Raw genomic sequence first — 16,462 nt, 5'->3', positions numbered from 1 at the left:
GTAATTGCACTTGACAGGGCAAGATGTCACAGGACGCGGATTCGTCCGGCTGCGGGGCCCCGGCATCCGTCGGTCCTTGCCGGTGGCATCCTTCCTAGCTGCTCCTTGGGTGCTTTGCCGAAATAAATCCATACCACCAAAATAAAGGAGGATTATCCCTCTGCTGCCCGTCCGCATCCTGGCTCTTGGCTCCTCTTGCAGCACTGGATTTTGCAAACTTTGTTCCTGCGAATGCCCTGTGCTGCCTGTTTGCTGCTGGAGCCCACCAAGCCCCCCCGCTGAGCCCAGGGTACCCTGTGTTGTGTCCTGAGAGGCCGGGCAGGTCAGGGCTTGTGTTTGCTGAAGTCTTGGGGGATGCGGCACTGTGATAACCAGCCAGGTAGGTGCCTGTCTCTGCACTAATACAGCTTTCAAAATGCCAGGGCACTAAAAAAAACTCATTTCAGGATTGCTGTCCCTGCACCCACCACCCTTTTCAGATCTTTTTAAAAAAATTAGCAGGTTAAATTTGACTCCTGAAGCCTTATTTATACCCCTGCCTCCCAGATTCTAGACTTTTTAAAAGCTTCCATTTATTTCTCAGGACACTGTGACTTTGGCAGGAATGGCTCCTCAAAACGCTGGCTGATGATGAAGGTGCCACAGGAGTGGCACTTTTCGCTCTCCCTATTTATTGAAAATAGTGGTGTACCTTAGTAACTGCTCAGCAATAGATTCAAAGCTAGTTTTAACTGTCTGTAGCGTGCTGAAACATAAGTTTTCTTTGTTTTGGCTTTCAACCAGATTTCTAACATGCATTGCAAAGGGCCAGGAAGAGTTTCCTGCGGCTGAAAGGTGCCGGGTGTTTTCCGGGCTGCAGCCGATGCCGTGCACTGGTTTACCCCATGCAGCCGCCTTTCCAGCTCTTAGGCTGTTTTCAGTTTGGCTTACGAGTGAATCTAGATCCTCTGAGGGGGCTTAAAATAGTTGGCATATTTATGCTGGCAGTGCAGCCGGGCTGGGCGATGTGAGGGCTGTTGTGTCTGTTGTGTTGGGTTATTTCTCGCTGCCATGGGTTGGGATGATTCAGCGCCCAGGATTAACCGCTGCTGTTGCAGCGGATTTAGGGATCGATTTATGGCAGAGGCTTCCCTCGGCGTGGTCAGGTGCACGTTTAGAGCGCAGGAGGATAAGCCGGGATAAAATACTACGGCTATTGAGGGATTCCTCTGTGATGGCCGTTTGGGAGTTTTATTTAAGTTTTGCTTTTGGAAGTTCTTACAGGTGTTGCATGATTTATCTTGGGATTTTTCCTTCTTTAGGGGAAACTGGTTGCCTTGCTGGTTTTGGATGGTCGTGCCGGGTTTTGGATCCACGGTTTCATCCCTAAGGTGGCCGGTGCAGGACAGGCTGTGTCTCTTCCTGGCCTTATCCTGCCAACATTCTCCACTTCTGCTCCCCTGGGGTGACCTGTGGGCTCAGACAACCAATGTGAACTGTCTGTTAGAAGCTGTGCTGGGGCAAACTCTGCTGTTAGAGGCAGAAAAGGCTGTGCAGAAGTGCCCCGTGTTGCCCTGCACCAGCAGAAATGCTTCAGCCTCACGTTCTGCGAAACTGCTAGTCTGCTTTGAAGAATGAGGAAAAAACTGATACAATCATAGGAAATTAAAGTCTGTATATGATGCAAATTTGTTCCTGTCCATGATGACAGATAAGCCTGGGCCATTGCTCACAAGCTTTATCAGATCTCAGCAGTGCTCGTGCTTGGGGAGGCTTTGGGCACAGACAGGTGAATGCACCCAGACACGAGTTGGTGGCAGATGCTCTCCCAGGACCTCCTCGACGTTTGGCAGCAGGATGGGAACCATCCTGGAAGGAGGTCTGCGGGGCTTTACTGGCCTGCTTTTGGGGAGGAATCTCTCCTGTTCCACAGGGTCGGCCAGTAGTGTTGGGGTGCAGCTCCCTGAGCAAAGTGGCTGTGGGGGTGCTAGCTCTGGTGTATTGTATCCCTCCAGGGTGATACTGGCTCCAGCTCTCCTGGTAAAAGGCTCCCACCTATCGGTTGTGCTGCACAATTTCAGCTGCCTGAGAAACCTGCACATCCATCCCTCCCTTTTTGCTGGCCAAAGTTGGATTGGCGCATCCCTGGTGTTATCACAACCTTTGGGGGACCTGTCGTGGGGGCTTAAACTCTGATTTAAGCCAGGAAGGATGCAATTGGGTGGGGGAAATGCTTTGGTCTGTGAATATTACCCTGCATTGCTGCAAACCATCCCTGTGGCCACCGGGCCTTATTGTGGCTGTAGGAGACAGTGTGTGCGGGGGTGACAAGAGATCCAGGGGGAACCCACCAAGGTCTGAGCATCCCCAGGGATGACCTTACCCTGTGCCATGTGGGGAGGGGAGCAGCTGTGTGCGGTGCTGTGGTGATGGTGATACCTGGCTGGTGGCAGAGGACATGGCAATGTCCAGGAAAAGCCAGGATTATGCTTGAAAATGGAAGCGAGAAGGTAGTGTCTTATAATAGATATCTTATTTAAGAAATCTGAAAAACCTCCTACAAAGTTTTTGGTTTGAAGACAGAAAAAATACCCCAAATTTGACCCATAGATGAGGACAACTCGGCTGAAACCTGGCCAGGTGTTTGCTCGGGCTCTACGGGTGCTTGTCCAGCCCTTCTCCAAGCCCTGTGCAGCCCCTGCTGTGGCACGGCTGGTCCCTGGAGCGAACAGCTGCTGCTGGGCTGTGTGACCGGGCGGTGCGGTGGGGCTGGGGTCCCTGCGGTGGGGCTGGGGTCCCTGTGAGACTGGTCTCGCCTTCATGGCAGGCTGGGACTTGATGTTAATCCATCTTCCTGGGGACACAGCCTTCCATCTCCAGCATCTCAGGCCAGCCCTCGTATTTATTTGTTTTCTGATCATTTTTGATGTGCTGCAGGAAAAAAAAGAAACAAGAGAGAAATGAACGAGGAGGTTGGTGGCACAGTGCAAGTTTGCAACGTGGCAAAACTTGCAGTTTGGCTCGATGTGGGGGGATAACGCTGCTGGCCCATGTCTTTTGCAGAAAGGCACGTGAGATGTGGCTCAGGAGGTGCTACGGAGAGGCTGGGAGCCTCTGGAGCTGGTGGCAGGGCAGGACCATGTACCTCTTCAAAGGGGCTCTTGTTATTCAGCCCTTTTGCTCCCAAAAAGACCCAGTTGTCGCGGAAGCCCAGCTTGTTCACGTGGCTGCTGCCCAGCCCCACAAAATGTGCCCGTATTTTGTCATTCATCCTGAAAGAGGGTAAGAAGGTGTCAGTGTGGTTCCAGATGGGTGTCCCTTCCTGTCCCCTCTCTGCTGCTGGCAGCAGCACCTGCAGCTCCCCCCAGCTGTGGGGTTTTGGGGAGCCAGGTGTTGTTCCCAGGGCCAAACTCACTTTGTGGCAGCATCATCGTAGCTGGCTGTCAGCACCATGGTGCCATACTTGATCTCTTGGAGGAAGGTGTCCAATTGTTGTGTGTCTAGGGGAGAAGAGCATTAAAGGAAGAAAAGGGGATTAAGCAGCTGTGTGGCTGCTGGGGAATCTCCTCTGGGTTGGTGAGAAATATCCTGGTGCCAGCCAGGATTTGAGGTCACAGGCTTGGGGAAGGATGTGGCTCCCAGGTGCTGCGTTCCCCATCTTGTGTTCCCACCTGGAGTCTCCTACAGCACTCAGGGCTGGGGCTTTCCTCCTGCTAGTACAACTGCAAAGGGGAATTTGCTCCTAAAGTTTGCCGGGAAATCCAGTTACATGAATTTACTTCCCACCACAAGAAATTAACCCACTTGGCCGCAGAGCTGCCTGCCCGGCCATCCTGCCTGTGGCTGGATTGCTGGAATTATTCCTCATTCTGCATCCAAGGGATGTTTGAGTCCAATGCCCCATCTAGTGGCACAGGAGCTGACTGCTGTCTCCTTCCAGGTGCCTTTCCCACCGCACATCTCGCTCACAAACTCAGCCAGAAATCTCACGATATTGCTGCTTCTCCTTAAAACTCCAGAGTTACCGAGAACAGTTCGCAAGCCTAAAAAGCAAAAAGGGTGATTGATCCATGGGGATCACCCTACAGGGGTGATTTTAGCGTGTGGTTTTGAGTATTCCTGCCAAAACTCTGCAGAGGTTTGGTGACAGATTTGCAACCGTGGTGGGACTTGCAGCATCCTGCAAGTCAGTGCGAGCCGGGTTGTGAGCAGGCGCTGCCCCTGCTCAGGGCAGCTTCTTGCTGTTAGGAAGATTGTTTGAAGCTGGCAGGCACAGGGACGTGGTCTTTGCTGCCACCAAGCTCTGCTCCCTGTGCCTGGCTGCACTGGGGCTGGGGGCCGCATCTCACCTGCCCTGCACCAGCGTCTGCTGTGCCCCAAGCTCCTCATCTATCCTCCTGCAAAAGGCAGGGACACAAGCTGCTGCTCAGCCACCAGCAGCATTCAAAAACAGAGGTGAAAGCTGCAAAATCTCAGGATTAGTGTAACTACCTGATCTCAGAAAGTAGCCACTCTCAGGTCCCAAGTGCCCTGGATTATTTAGCTTAATGGAATTTTGTTTTTTTCAGGCTTTTAAATGCACTTAAAATGCACAAATAGCCAACCTCGGATGTGAACGCATTACAAGGGCTCCAGGCTCAACGGCCTCAGGGAAAGCTGAGCTTTTCTCGCCCAGGCTGGCCACCCTGGTCAAAGTCCACTCAACTTTATCATTAAATACACGGCAGAGGAGCAGCCTAAATAGCCGGCAGGCAGCAGTGCTGGTGTGAGCCCTGGCTGGGAGCTGCGGAGCAGCAAAGGGACCGTGCTTACCTCCGGAGAACATGTCGAACGTACCCACTTTCAGGAGCTGCCCATTTGTTCCTGGAAGGTTAAAACAGAGCACAGTGAGTTTGCACTGGGGTGGCTCTAGGCTTTGCCAGACCACCAGCTTGGGGTTCCTGCCTCAAAATGCTTTGCTCGTCCCTCAGTGTGTCATATTTGCTGTGACACTGAATGTGTTGCTCAGTGGAGCTCGGGAGTCATTGTGCATGACCCAGGTGGGTTTGTTCCCATCCTCCTTGGCATTTCTTGCAACTGTAACTATGTCTGATGTGCTTTTGGCTCAGCCACTGTGCCTGGAACAGGGTTCCTGATGGCCTGTCCCCTCCCAGGAGCAGGAAGGGACCCCGGCCACGGGGACAGAGGGGCTGGCGTCTGCTTGACTCACCGTTCACCAGTGCGATGTTCAGGCCTCGGCCAACGTTGTTTTTCACGCTGCTCATGAGGCTGGAAAGGAAAGTGGAGAGGACCAGTAAGTGCAGGGATGCCCTGGAGATACTGGTGCCAGTGAAACAGTGTGATTCGGCAAAGTGGCTGCAGACAGCAAAATATCTGCAGGAGTGGTAGCAAAGAAAACAATTTCCAATTTTATTTATTTTTTTTTAACTACAAATGCCCTGTGTTGGCCAGTATTGTGCTTGGCAGAGGCTAAACTCGCTCATTCAAGGCCAGGGCAGCCCCATCCCTCCCATATGCTGCTTACACCATGTCATTGAAGCAGATGGAGGGTCCCACCACGTTTGCGGCACCACTGATGATCTTGAAGGCGAACTGGTTCTGGGGGCAGCTCTTCTGGTTCCCGCACTTGTGCCGGGGCGGCTGCTGGCCTGCGAGGGGGGAGCGGAGCTGCAAGCCATGGGGGGACACCAGCTGTGTCCAGGAGGGGCTGAGCAGGGCTGGTGCTGGGGCACGGTGCCCCACAACGGGACAACACCTAGACCAGCTTCTTGCATGAAGGAGGCTTGTCCTGGGGCTGGGACTGGCTTCTTGTTTGAGGTTTATGGTGCTGAGGCTGGGGTGGGTGGGATGAGCTGGCAGGTGCTGCTCTGGGTGTGAGCAGCGGGATGGCACGGCCATCGCAGGGGTGTGTGCCACAAATGTTCAGAGCTGGCGCTTGTTCAAGGCCATCCCTGGTGGCTTTTCTGCCCAGAGTTTCCCCATTCTTGGCCAGGGTAGGGACCTGTGCCACACTGCCTGGATGGGCTAGTGACCCTCTTCCTGCGGTAGCCTGTGGCCCAGGGGTGTTTCTGCTGGGGCAGGGGAATTGTTGAGGGTTTGTGCATTTGCAGAGCCCACCAAGGACATCGCTGCTGTGTGCAATAATGAAACTCCGTTGCATTCGGGAGGGTGGGACTTTGCTTTGGAAAAGGGGCTCTTGAGGGCACCTATTGTGCTTCCACCATCACCCTCAGCCATGGAGCACTGTTGTGTGATGGAGATGAAGTTGAGAGCGGTACTCACTGCCGAGCTTGTTGGTGGCACCTGTGGGTACCAAGCAGGAGGATTAGACACCCAGAGAGATGCTGGCTCTTCCCCAAGCCAGGAGCAGCTGTTCAGGCACTATCTCTCCAAAACTGCTCCCCATGTCTGCAGGCACCCCCAGAGCCACCCGCCTTGGTGCAACTTCTCACCATGCTATCCCCAATGGTCAGAACTGGTGGTTATAGCCTTGGCCAGGAACTGCAAGTACAAATGTTCATGGCAACTATATGCAGCTCTGGGGTCTGGCTCACAAAGGGGACACCCACCCCCTCCCTCCGGAGCCGGCTGGAGCCCTGCCGGTGTCTCACCGATCCAGCTCCGCAGGCTGATGGCTTTCCAGCTGTGGTCGAAGTACGTCTGCACGATGAACCACGTGCCCAGCAGCGTGACGAGCAGAACCATGGACCGGATCACACCTGCGAGGGACGGGAGAGGAGCCAGGTGAGAGCAGCGGCAGGGTGCGTTGGGGACTGGAGCTTCCATCTGGCTTCTTGGGGACATGATTTGTGTGTCCCCAGGTTACCAGGCACAGGGTGACAGCCAGGCATGGGAAGACACCTTAATACTCTTCCTTCATCCTCTAAAAGGACTCTGATCTCTTAATTACTATCTCTTGAGCATGTGGTGATGCTCAGATAGGCATTACCCTTCTACTGGGAGCCCCTATTAATATTTCTCTCTGCATTAAAGTAAATCTGATAATTAGTCAGAAAGCTATGTAAATTCAAATATTTCTTACATTCCCAGCACTGGGAAGGCTGCTGCCCCCCAATTAGTCACTAGCTACAGCTGAGCAGCTGCTAATACAAATGTGATTGGCATTTGGCTTTAAAGCAGCGCTCATCAGAGCAAAACGTTCCAGCCCTGCATGGAAAGATAGTAGAAAAATACACTGATATTGCAGCTGAATGGCTCTTATGGAACCAGGAATGTCTCAATAGCCGTATCTTCCCAGCCGCAGAGGGTTTCATTGGGAAAAATACAACAGGCTGAAATCTACACAAATCTGTTAAAAAGCTGATGTTTATACAAAGGCTTTTTGCCATGGCCCTGTCAGGGGAGAGTCAGGGTAGTTGGGCTGGGAAGGGGTCATGTAAATGAGAGGGGAGCATAAAGGACTGTAGAAAAACGGACAGAGAAAAGTAAATTTCTGTCTCCCTCCTTACCTGACACCCGCATGGTGGTGGGGACAGAAAGCACAACCAAGGCGGGTGGCCAAGGGTCACGAATCACCCTGAGGAAGAAGAAGGAAAATACCATAAAGTATACCTGTAACCCACCAACGCCAGGCAGATATTAGTTGAAAAAAAAAAATTGCTATGTTTAGCATATTTGCAACAACTAAGAAATCACTGAAGGTGCATAAATTCTGATCAGGCACATGTGCTCGGTCCCACCCTGATGTTGAAGTCCTGGCTCCCATACACTGGAGCAGGCTGCATGGATCGAGCTTGCTTTATTTTTAAGCCTCTGAACTCTTCACAGTGCCTCTCTGCTGTCCTGTGTGCTCCTGCTCATGTCCTTTTCTCAGTAACCCATCGCTCTTTTCTATTCTGCTGATAGTGGTGAGCTCAAGGAGCACATTTTTGGGTCAGGGCTTTGCTGCATTTCCTTCTGGAAAGATGCAAAGCAGGTTTCAAATATTAAGGACTGCAAAATGCTGTCTGAGGACAAGCTGCGATTTGGCCTTACCCGTTCAGAGGAACCTGCAAGAACAAGCTTGTCCGCCTTAAAATCAGAAAGCAAAGGGAGGGAGGGCAGCGCCGCTGAGCTGGGCAGAGCGCTGCCAGATTTGGGGCACCTGACTTAAGAACAGAAATGTTTCCCCTTGTCCAAATCCTGCAGCGTATTCACTCACACAGATGGGGAGTGGTTGTAGTTTGAAGTGTGAACTATTTCCAACCCATCTGCCCACCTCCCTCCCACCGCTGCTGCCACGGGCACCTGGCACCCCCCGCACCGGGCACCCGGGGTGGGGACCCACTCCTACCTTTGGAATTCAGGGATGCAGCTCAGTGAACGTCCGTGCTGGAAACACCTCGATGTCCTAAGGCGAATTGTCACCTGTGAGACATGTGCTCAGAGTTTAACAGCCCAGTGTTAAATAAAGCAGCCTTTTAGTGAGGCTTGGTATAAAAAAATTCCTAGAAGAGCTACGCTGAGAGTTGCTTTTCCTGTTTGAAGGGTAAATAAGGAGCAGCCGGTTGTAAGCGGGGCTGGGCTGCAGGTCGATTTCAGGCTTCTGCGTCATGAGGAAGGAGAGAAGAGCTTTGCCTCCTGCCCAGCCCCTCTTCAGGGCTTGAGTTCAGGAAAAATGCACACAGCCACGTGATTGACCGTGGCCGTGGTGCAGCATCCTCTTTTGGGCAGGACGGACCCAGCATCCCCACCTTGGCACCCCACCGGGCTGGACCCATCATCCATCCGTGCCCTGGTGAGATGCTCCCCTTTGCTTCCCCTGCACCCTGGGTAGCAGGGAAACTGTAAGGGGCTTTTAGGCAGCCTAGAAAACAAGGAGAAAAACAATCTGCACTGTGGGAGGAGAGTGGTTGCTTTCCTACTTGGCCTGAGACCCTGGAGGCAGTTTGTGGTGGGCCAGGGTGGCCGGTGCCCAGCCAGAGCAGCAGCCCCACAGTGACACTGCAGCTGTCTGGAGCCTGGTACTTGTCCCCATGAGGTCCCAGCGCTGTGCCCATGTTTGCCATGAGGCTGTGGCAAGGAGGAGCTGCCAAAGCCACTCACAGCTTCCCATGGCAGAGTGGCCTCACGGCTTATCTGCATTTTAAAGGAAGCCTTGGAAAGTGTTTGTGTACCCTGGTGTATGGTGGCAATGTGGTTTCGATGGGGTACCAGCAGAGCACACTTGCTTTGCAGCAGCATCTTGCTTCTCTCTGCAGCTGTTCCTCCCAGAGGAAGGTGGCTGTGAGCAGGAATCTGTCCCTGCAGGAGGTGACACAGGGGGTCTGTGACATCTGCATCTCTTCCCTGTGACACCTTGTCCTGGGCCATCCCAGCCCCACATCATGGTGCCCCTGAAATGGGTTTTAAACTCCTGCTGGAGCTGGCACAAGCAAGCCTGTTTCACTGAGCTGCTGGAGGAGCCACAGACCTGAAAAAGGACAGTTTAAAAGTTTTGGAGCATGAAGGTTCACTTTTTAAATGCAAGGAGCCTGTCCCATACCTGGCTCCTCAGCCCGATGCCTGATAAAGTGACAACTGTGATGGGATCAGAAGAGCAGAACCTTAAAATCCCCCTTGGCAAGTCACAAAACCTTCAAAATTGGTATTGATTTGCTTTTGGAGCCTCTTGAGTTCCCCTCCAAATGCCATGAGCAAAGCCTGGACCTGGTGAGGATTCAGACTTGATGAGGATTCAGACCTGGGCCACAATTCGGACACAGTGAGTGGAACAAAACTCCCCTGGGTTTGCAAAACCTGTCCCTGTTTGGTCCCTGCTGCGGCAGGGGACACCAGCCTCGCTGGGCTCATTGCACAGTGCTGTCCTTCACCCAGTTTGTGTTTTTTACTGCACGTACTGATCTTGTTGCAGAGAGAGAGAAATGGAAGAATAAAAAGATTTACAGCTTTAGGGAAGTAATTAATTTATTTGGGCTATTTATCTCACCTTAATCCCAGGTAAAACTTACTGGGTGAGGTCCCTGGGTGGTGAAATTCCTAGAACCTAATTGCATTACAAGAGGGCAGCCCTGTCTTGGGTTTTCTGGGGTTTCTATGATATTCTTTTTATATTTTCCAGGTTGATTTTTTAAAAAATTTGTTTTTAAAGACTGCTCTGGAAAAGAAGTCGTCTGTATTTTGGCATCTGCCAGAGGACAACTTGCAGAAGGAGAAAGGAAGGAACTGTGGTGAGTGATAAACAGAATTATTTGCCTAACAACGGGAAACCTATTTGCTTAAAAACCATTCCGGGAACAAAAACTTTCTCAGACAAATATTGCCAAAGAGCTCTGTGGCATTGTAAGGCAAAGGCTCCACCCTGAGCGTGCTCAGGACTGAAGTGCCTCTTGGCACTGCCAAGTTATTGCTGCCAAGAAGATACGAGGGCACATCCCTGCCCTCACAGGGAGGTTTTCCAGGATGTGGGGGGTGACTGTTCCTATTTCCTCCTACACCAGAGGAAAGTTTCCCTTCTCTTCCCCAGAAACTTTCAGCATTGTTGGGTTTGGGGTTTTTTTCCCGCTTTTCATCCCAGCCCATCCCTGTCTCTCCCAGCTGGCTGTGGAGTGGGGATGCGGCTCCAAGGAGGGTGGCTGCCAGATGTCACCCGTGCCCACACCCAGCAAGTCACTGCTCCAAAAATCAGTGTTTTCCCATGAAACTAAATGCAGGGAGCACAGAAGAAGGGCCGGCATGGGGTGGGTGCACATCGGCTGTGTGTCCAGGCCTGGTCCCACCATAAGAGGATGGAGGATGTTATGATGCTATTTTTAGTCTGAAAACGAGTAAATCTGACAGAGCTTTGCTGAGCTACTCAATGGGAGAGCACTGCTTGCCAAAGGGCTTATAAATTCCTCGACTCATAAAAATGCTCGGCCAGCTGCTGTAAATGCCAGAAGGCTGGAGAGAGCATCTTATGGCCAAAATGCCCCTGGCACAAATCAATAGTTAACCGGGGTGAGGCCCTGATCCTGAAACAGAAGCCAAACAGGATGCACGGTGGTGGCTCCGCATCTGGGAGCGGGACCATGGCCAAGGTGGGATGTGACACCTGAGGTGCTGCTGAGGAAGCCAGTCCCGGGGATCTGTGCCAAGGGGACAGGCTGGTTTTGGTACCCGTGCCAGGTGCAGCCCTGCCCGCTGTGTGCTGCAGGGCAGGTACAGCCCCTCCTGCACTCGGCTGCCTGCAGCTGTCAGAGCAGCTTCACCCAACCGCAGCCACCATCAATTCCATCTCTTGTTCTTTTATTTGTCATTGGCGGCCACTTGGCCGGTTCTGTGTCCCTGTCACTGAGCTCAAAGTTAAATCCCTATGAGCTCCTCTCTAATGAGGTTTCCCTGAGCAGTAAATCAGGAGTTGCGAAAGCGATGAGAGATGGAGGGGAGTGATCACATCCATCCCCTTTGGCATGAGAATGGTGGCTGGCAGCTTGGTGAGGATCCCTGTGCCATGGGTTGCAGGTTGTACTGAAGTTCCCCATGCCAAAACCGCAGGGCAAAAGGAGGGACACAAGTGCTGGTGCTCAGGGCTGGCAGCGAGCTGGCTGCTGGGAAGGGGCTGGGGCAGAAAGCAGAGAGTGAGCTGGGCCATGGGGCACTGGACAGCCACAGTGAGGGGATCTGGTTTTTGGTACTTGCACACAGGAGGACCTGAAATACTTTTTTGGCAGTTAGCAAAGCCCTGGGTGCCAGCACCCCATGGGCTCCCGGCTGGTGCGTGGGAGGTGTCCCAGCAGTCGGGGCTGTGCATCGCTCAGCTCTCCTGCTTTCCCCATTGCACCCTGGCTGCTCTGAGTGCAAAGAGGTTGCTCTTGGGAGATGGGGATGCTTTTGTTATTGTGTCAGAGGAGGTTTCCAGATGACCAGTGTTTGCTGCTTTCTGTCAGAAAGCACTTAGTATCTTACATCCTCCTACCCTTGCATCTAGTCTGGTTTCTCAGGTCTCCAGCTGATGCCATCAGTTTTTTAAAGAAAATAATGCCTTCCCTACTGCTGCAGTGTTGGCAGCAAGACTCGGTCCCTACACAAGCTCTTCCAGTAGTGCAAGAAAAAAAGAGATGACATCCTGAGCTTGGCGTTGGACAAGCTGCATGCTTTGCGCGATGAACACCCTGCAAATTCATCCATAGCTTTGATGGATAAAGGGGTTTGACCTGGACAACACATCACAGAGCTGATTCTACCACATATCCTGTAATGGGTGGAAATGTGGATTTAGCCCTTGCCATTAACACAGGTAGTTCATTAATTCTGCTCAGCATCCCGGGGACACCGTTCCTCTCCGCAGACAGTGTGGGTGCCGGTACATCCCAGGTAGATGGGGTGCCATGTACTTAGCAGCACAGCTGCCCAGCCCAACCCAACCCTCTGTGACTTGGGGCACCTACCCAAACCTCATCTTGCTGTCTGGCACAGGGCTGGGTGCCCCCATGTGCCCCACCATGGCGCACACTGACCGGGAGCTGTTGGGAGCAGCTGTTATGCAGGAGGGGAAAAAAGTAATTCCTGTGGCCGTGAGCTCATGTGTTTCCTTTGGAGGTTTTCTCCACTTTGACACTCTTCTTTTTGCCATATGAGAAGAGGAAAACCTCTGGGCAGCAGCCTGACCCTCTGCACTTGCACTAAACCAGCACACCGGGCAGCGTGGCAGTGGGACTAAAGCTGGGGGGGCTGGAGCAAAGCACCCATGGGACCAACATTAGTCCCTGGTAATTAGTTTAATACCTGAGGGTGTTCTCTGCAGAACACTGTGCACTGACCTTTTCTTTGCATCCCCAGTGCTGGGCAAGAGCTCCAAGGCTGCATCCTGGGCTACACACTGGAGGAAATCCCAGCTTCTGCACCAAAACCTTCCAGGCAGGGAGCAGAAAAACAAACACAGGCCTGGGCTTGGCATTGGGATAATTATTGCCTTCGGAAGGAAATTTTAGCTGTGGTGAGAGTCTGGGCTTGAACGGCGCAGTCTATATCAGAAACCTCCTCCCTCTCCTGAGAAATATCCTTCCTATTAGTTTGTCTAGCTGCTGGCAATAACTGGCTCGGCTCAATAACAAAGTGCCCCAAGCGCCGGCGTGCTGCGGCACGGGTCTCTGTGCTGTCCCCCCGCTTCCCATCCACTCAGGGCTTGTAGCACCCTGGGGGATGCCTGTTTTGGGATTAATTTATCCTCCTGCTTCAAGGGACCTGAGGCCCCCTGGGTCCTCTATGGAGATGGAGACATTGCTGCTGCTGCTTGCAGAGGAAACAAGCAAAACACATCAGCAGGGCTGGGGGCCTCGTCATCCCAGTGAAGAACCTTGTCTGAAGTGCTTCTGCTCTCTGCAACTGCGTATTTCATGCCAGATGTTTCCCTGAAACCACAGGAAAGGATGGGGAGTTGCGCGTGGGACGTGGCTGTGGCACAGCCCAGGTGCTGGCGTGGGAGCTCTCATGTCCTGTCCCCGTGCCCTGCGGTAGCCCAGGTTTGCTGTGGCACATGGCAGAAAGGTGCTTTTAAATCACACAGAACATCAGTGAATGCATCAAGTGCTGGGGTCGGGGCATCAGCTTGGTCTTGCCTCAGCAAATAATTAACTTGTGCAGTGCAATGGAATTACATCAGGCTCATCTGCAGGCTCCTCCTGGGAAGCTTCTGCAGGATTTGGAGAAACAGAAATTAAGGAAAAAAGAAAAAATGATATCAAAAAGCTGTCAAGCTGGGGAATGAACAATCTGTGGTGCAAAGTCACTGCACTGTGGTGAGCATCATGCTGGGCTCAGCAGGAACGAGCTGATGGGTGAGGAGCTGCTCTCCGCTTCTTCCTCCTCTTCCTCCTCCTCCTCCTTCCTTGTTCCAGCGCTGCCTGCACGGGCCCCATGCGGGACCTCAGTGGGTGGTGGGGAGCGTTGGGGTGCTGGTGGCTCCTGACAAAAAATCCCTCTGAGGAGCTGTTTCCTACAAGAGCTCAGCACCAGGGGAGGCTCCCCCTGCAGATCCCTTGTCCACAGGGCTCGGCAGTGTCTGCAGGGACATGTGGCTTTGCAAAGTGCTCACTGGGCTAAATTAATCCCAAATTCTGCTGCTCAGAGGAAAGGTTTGGCCACTGCCGCTTTGCAAACTTTGTCACGAAGAGTCCTGTGGCTTTATGGTTTCAGATTGCGCATGTGGGGCTAAACCACGTACCGCAGATGTTAAATGTAGATGTTAAATGTTGCTGTTCTGTTTATCTAGTGTTAAACATCACCTGCAGTTCCTGCACGGTGTGAGAGGTGCGAGAGGGCGAGGGTTGCACCGCAGTCCCCACCTGTGCCACCGCTGTGGATTATTTACCCATCAACAAACCATCCTGCTCTGGTACTCACCTCACCTCTCCCACTTCTGTGCAGGTCAGTAAACAGCTGTATTTAATTGACCAAAGAGGGAGTCACGCCAGCAAATTGGTGACGCATCCAACAGGTGTCACCAGCATCCTGAGCATCCGGGTGCAATGCCAGCGGGGTTACCTTGTGCCAGATGGGCTGGAGGAAGAAATGTGCAAGGACAGAGATTGATAGGAGGGGTGATATCACAATATTGGACACGAAGGTGAGGAAGCAGTTTCCCAAGAGAAGGGGGGTGTTTGGTCGGTGAGGGTTTAGTGTGCCCACTGTTGGGGGTGCTGTTGGGCAGCAAATCCACCACCCTGCTGCAGCCCTTCCCTGCTAGGGAGAGGAAAATAAATAAGGGAAATCAGAAATGCTTTTCCCATTAAAAGAGAAATTAGCTCGTGCAGTGCTAAGCCCCCCGTCTGCGGGCCCAGCGCAGCCAATCTGTTTTTATTGTTTCACGGGACAGCTCTGCAACCGGACAATGACAAATCCCAGGAATTAGCAAAGTGTAATTACTCCATATTAGCTGAATTCACAGTATAGACACAGATCATAAACAGCCATTGATTATTCCTAATTTCACATTTTTAGCATTCTGAATTGCAGCAATTATGCCTGTCCAAGGGAATTATCTTCTCTTTCAACCCCTCAAGTCCCCAATCACTGCCCTTCCTTTAAAATAATCTTTTCCTGCTGAAAAAGAGGACATTTAACACAAATTCCTCCTACTTCTACAATAAAACTCCCCTCCACCCCAGCTCCCAAATCCCTCTGGTTCTGCAGCCCAAAGGTTTCTCCTTGGACAAGATCTGTGAGAGGGGCTGGTAGAACTCAGCATTTTCTCGTTACTGACTACAAGCAGCATTACAAAAATGAATGTAGATATAAACTATTAATATTTGCCCAGGAAAATTCAAGCCTTATTAGTATCATACCATTACATTTGTTTCCTACTCACAGGCAGTGATTTCATTGCAAAGCACAGGAGAGCATAATGCCAGCTCCGCAACACTGATGCGGTCAGTTGAGAGGGGGAAAGATCCTGTTGTTTACTGACCACAGAGCATTTGGGACTTTTCCTTTTGCTTTGCCCTAGTAAATACGGAGGAATGGTAGGTGGCTGCCATGGGGAAGGCGCTGGGCTCACAGATGTGCTGGGGTGTCAGGCTGCACTTGGGGCTGTGGGTGAGGAGGAGGAGGAGGAGGAAGAGCAGACGGGCCGGTTGGCTCCGCGCCACAGGCCATGGGCTCCTGAGTTATTGCAGACACTTTGGCCTGACCCACACAGCAATTTTGGCATTTTTATCTATTTTGACATGATTTGCCCATCTTGGGCTGCAGTGGTGCAAAGGGACAAGGGGCCGAGAAGCCCATGGTTCAAAGCACTTGCAGGGAGTTATTTATTCCAGGCAGAGGCTGTGGCCACCAAGCAGCAGCAGCAGCAAATTTTTATTGCACCCATTCCTAGGACACTGAAGAAGGATTATGTATGCTTCCACTACACCAGCTTTTTATTAGATTGCAGGCCGGGGTTAAAGTGATCCTTGTCAGCACAAATATAATGCCCGGGGTGATGAGAGCGGCATAAATTGAGGACAAGAGGTGGCCGCTTTTACCGCTGCTCTCAAGAATGCTCTGCTATTTTACTGCATCGTTTGCTTTTTAATTGGGACATTTTCCTCTGGCCAGTGGATGTCTTTCCTACTTTTTATTTTTTTTGCTGGTGAGGTGCAATAAATAACCGGCCTGACACAGACTCTGAGGGGGGTGAAGTGCAGAGGGCAGATTAGTGGCTGCACCAAAGCCCTTCGAATCTCCCCGTTTTGCCACGATGGGACCGATTTTGGTCCAGCTTCCGCAAGCTGGGGACACAGGGGCTGTCCTGCGGTGGCAAGGGGTCCGCAGCAGCGCAAACCGCGCAGCTGCTTCATATATTTGTCACCTCCATTTCTTTGCAGAGTACACGTATGTTAGCAGGAGGAGACTGTCCTCAGTGCTGTGTCAGTGTCATGAGTTTATTTGTGGCTATTTCTGATATGTCCGTGCCATTGGAAAGCAATATTTGAGGGAGCACATGGTATTCCTGTGTGCCAGGCTGGCCAGATTTGCTTATCGGTTACGGCAGAGCAGGACTATGGGGATGCAGCATCTGAAT

The 16,462-nt window shown here is 52.1% G+C and overlaps 1 protein-coding gene across 1 annotated transcript; it reads right to left on the bottom strand.

The window, feature by feature from the left end:
* Window positions 1-2,820: 2,820 nt before the first annotated feature.
* Window positions 2,821-12,403, bottom strand: FAM3D (FAM3 metabolism regulating signaling molecule D; the record flags this gene model as incomplete). The annotated part of the gene is made up of 10 exons (XM_080350591.1): window positions 2,821-2,910; window positions 3,125-3,251; window positions 3,395-3,479; window positions 4,792-4,842; window positions 5,189-5,247; window positions 5,504-5,627; window positions 6,262-6,282; window positions 6,591-6,698; window positions 7,449-7,516; window positions 12,348-12,403. 10 exons carry the CDS (start codon window positions 12,401-12,403, stop codon window positions 2,821-2,823), a joined length of 789 nt encoding a protein of 262 aa, XP_080206717.1.
* Between the last annotated feature and the right edge of the window lie 4,059 nt (window positions 12,404-16,462).

Source organism: Nesoenas mayeri (genome assembly GCF_963082525.1).
Source record: "Nesoenas mayeri genome assembly, chromosome: 10".
NCBI lineage: Eukaryota > Metazoa > Chordata > Aves > Columbiformes > Columbidae > Nesoenas > Nesoenas mayeri.
The sequence above is the reverse complement of the archived record's forward strand: the minus strand, read 5'-3'. Positions and strand labels throughout refer to the sequence as shown.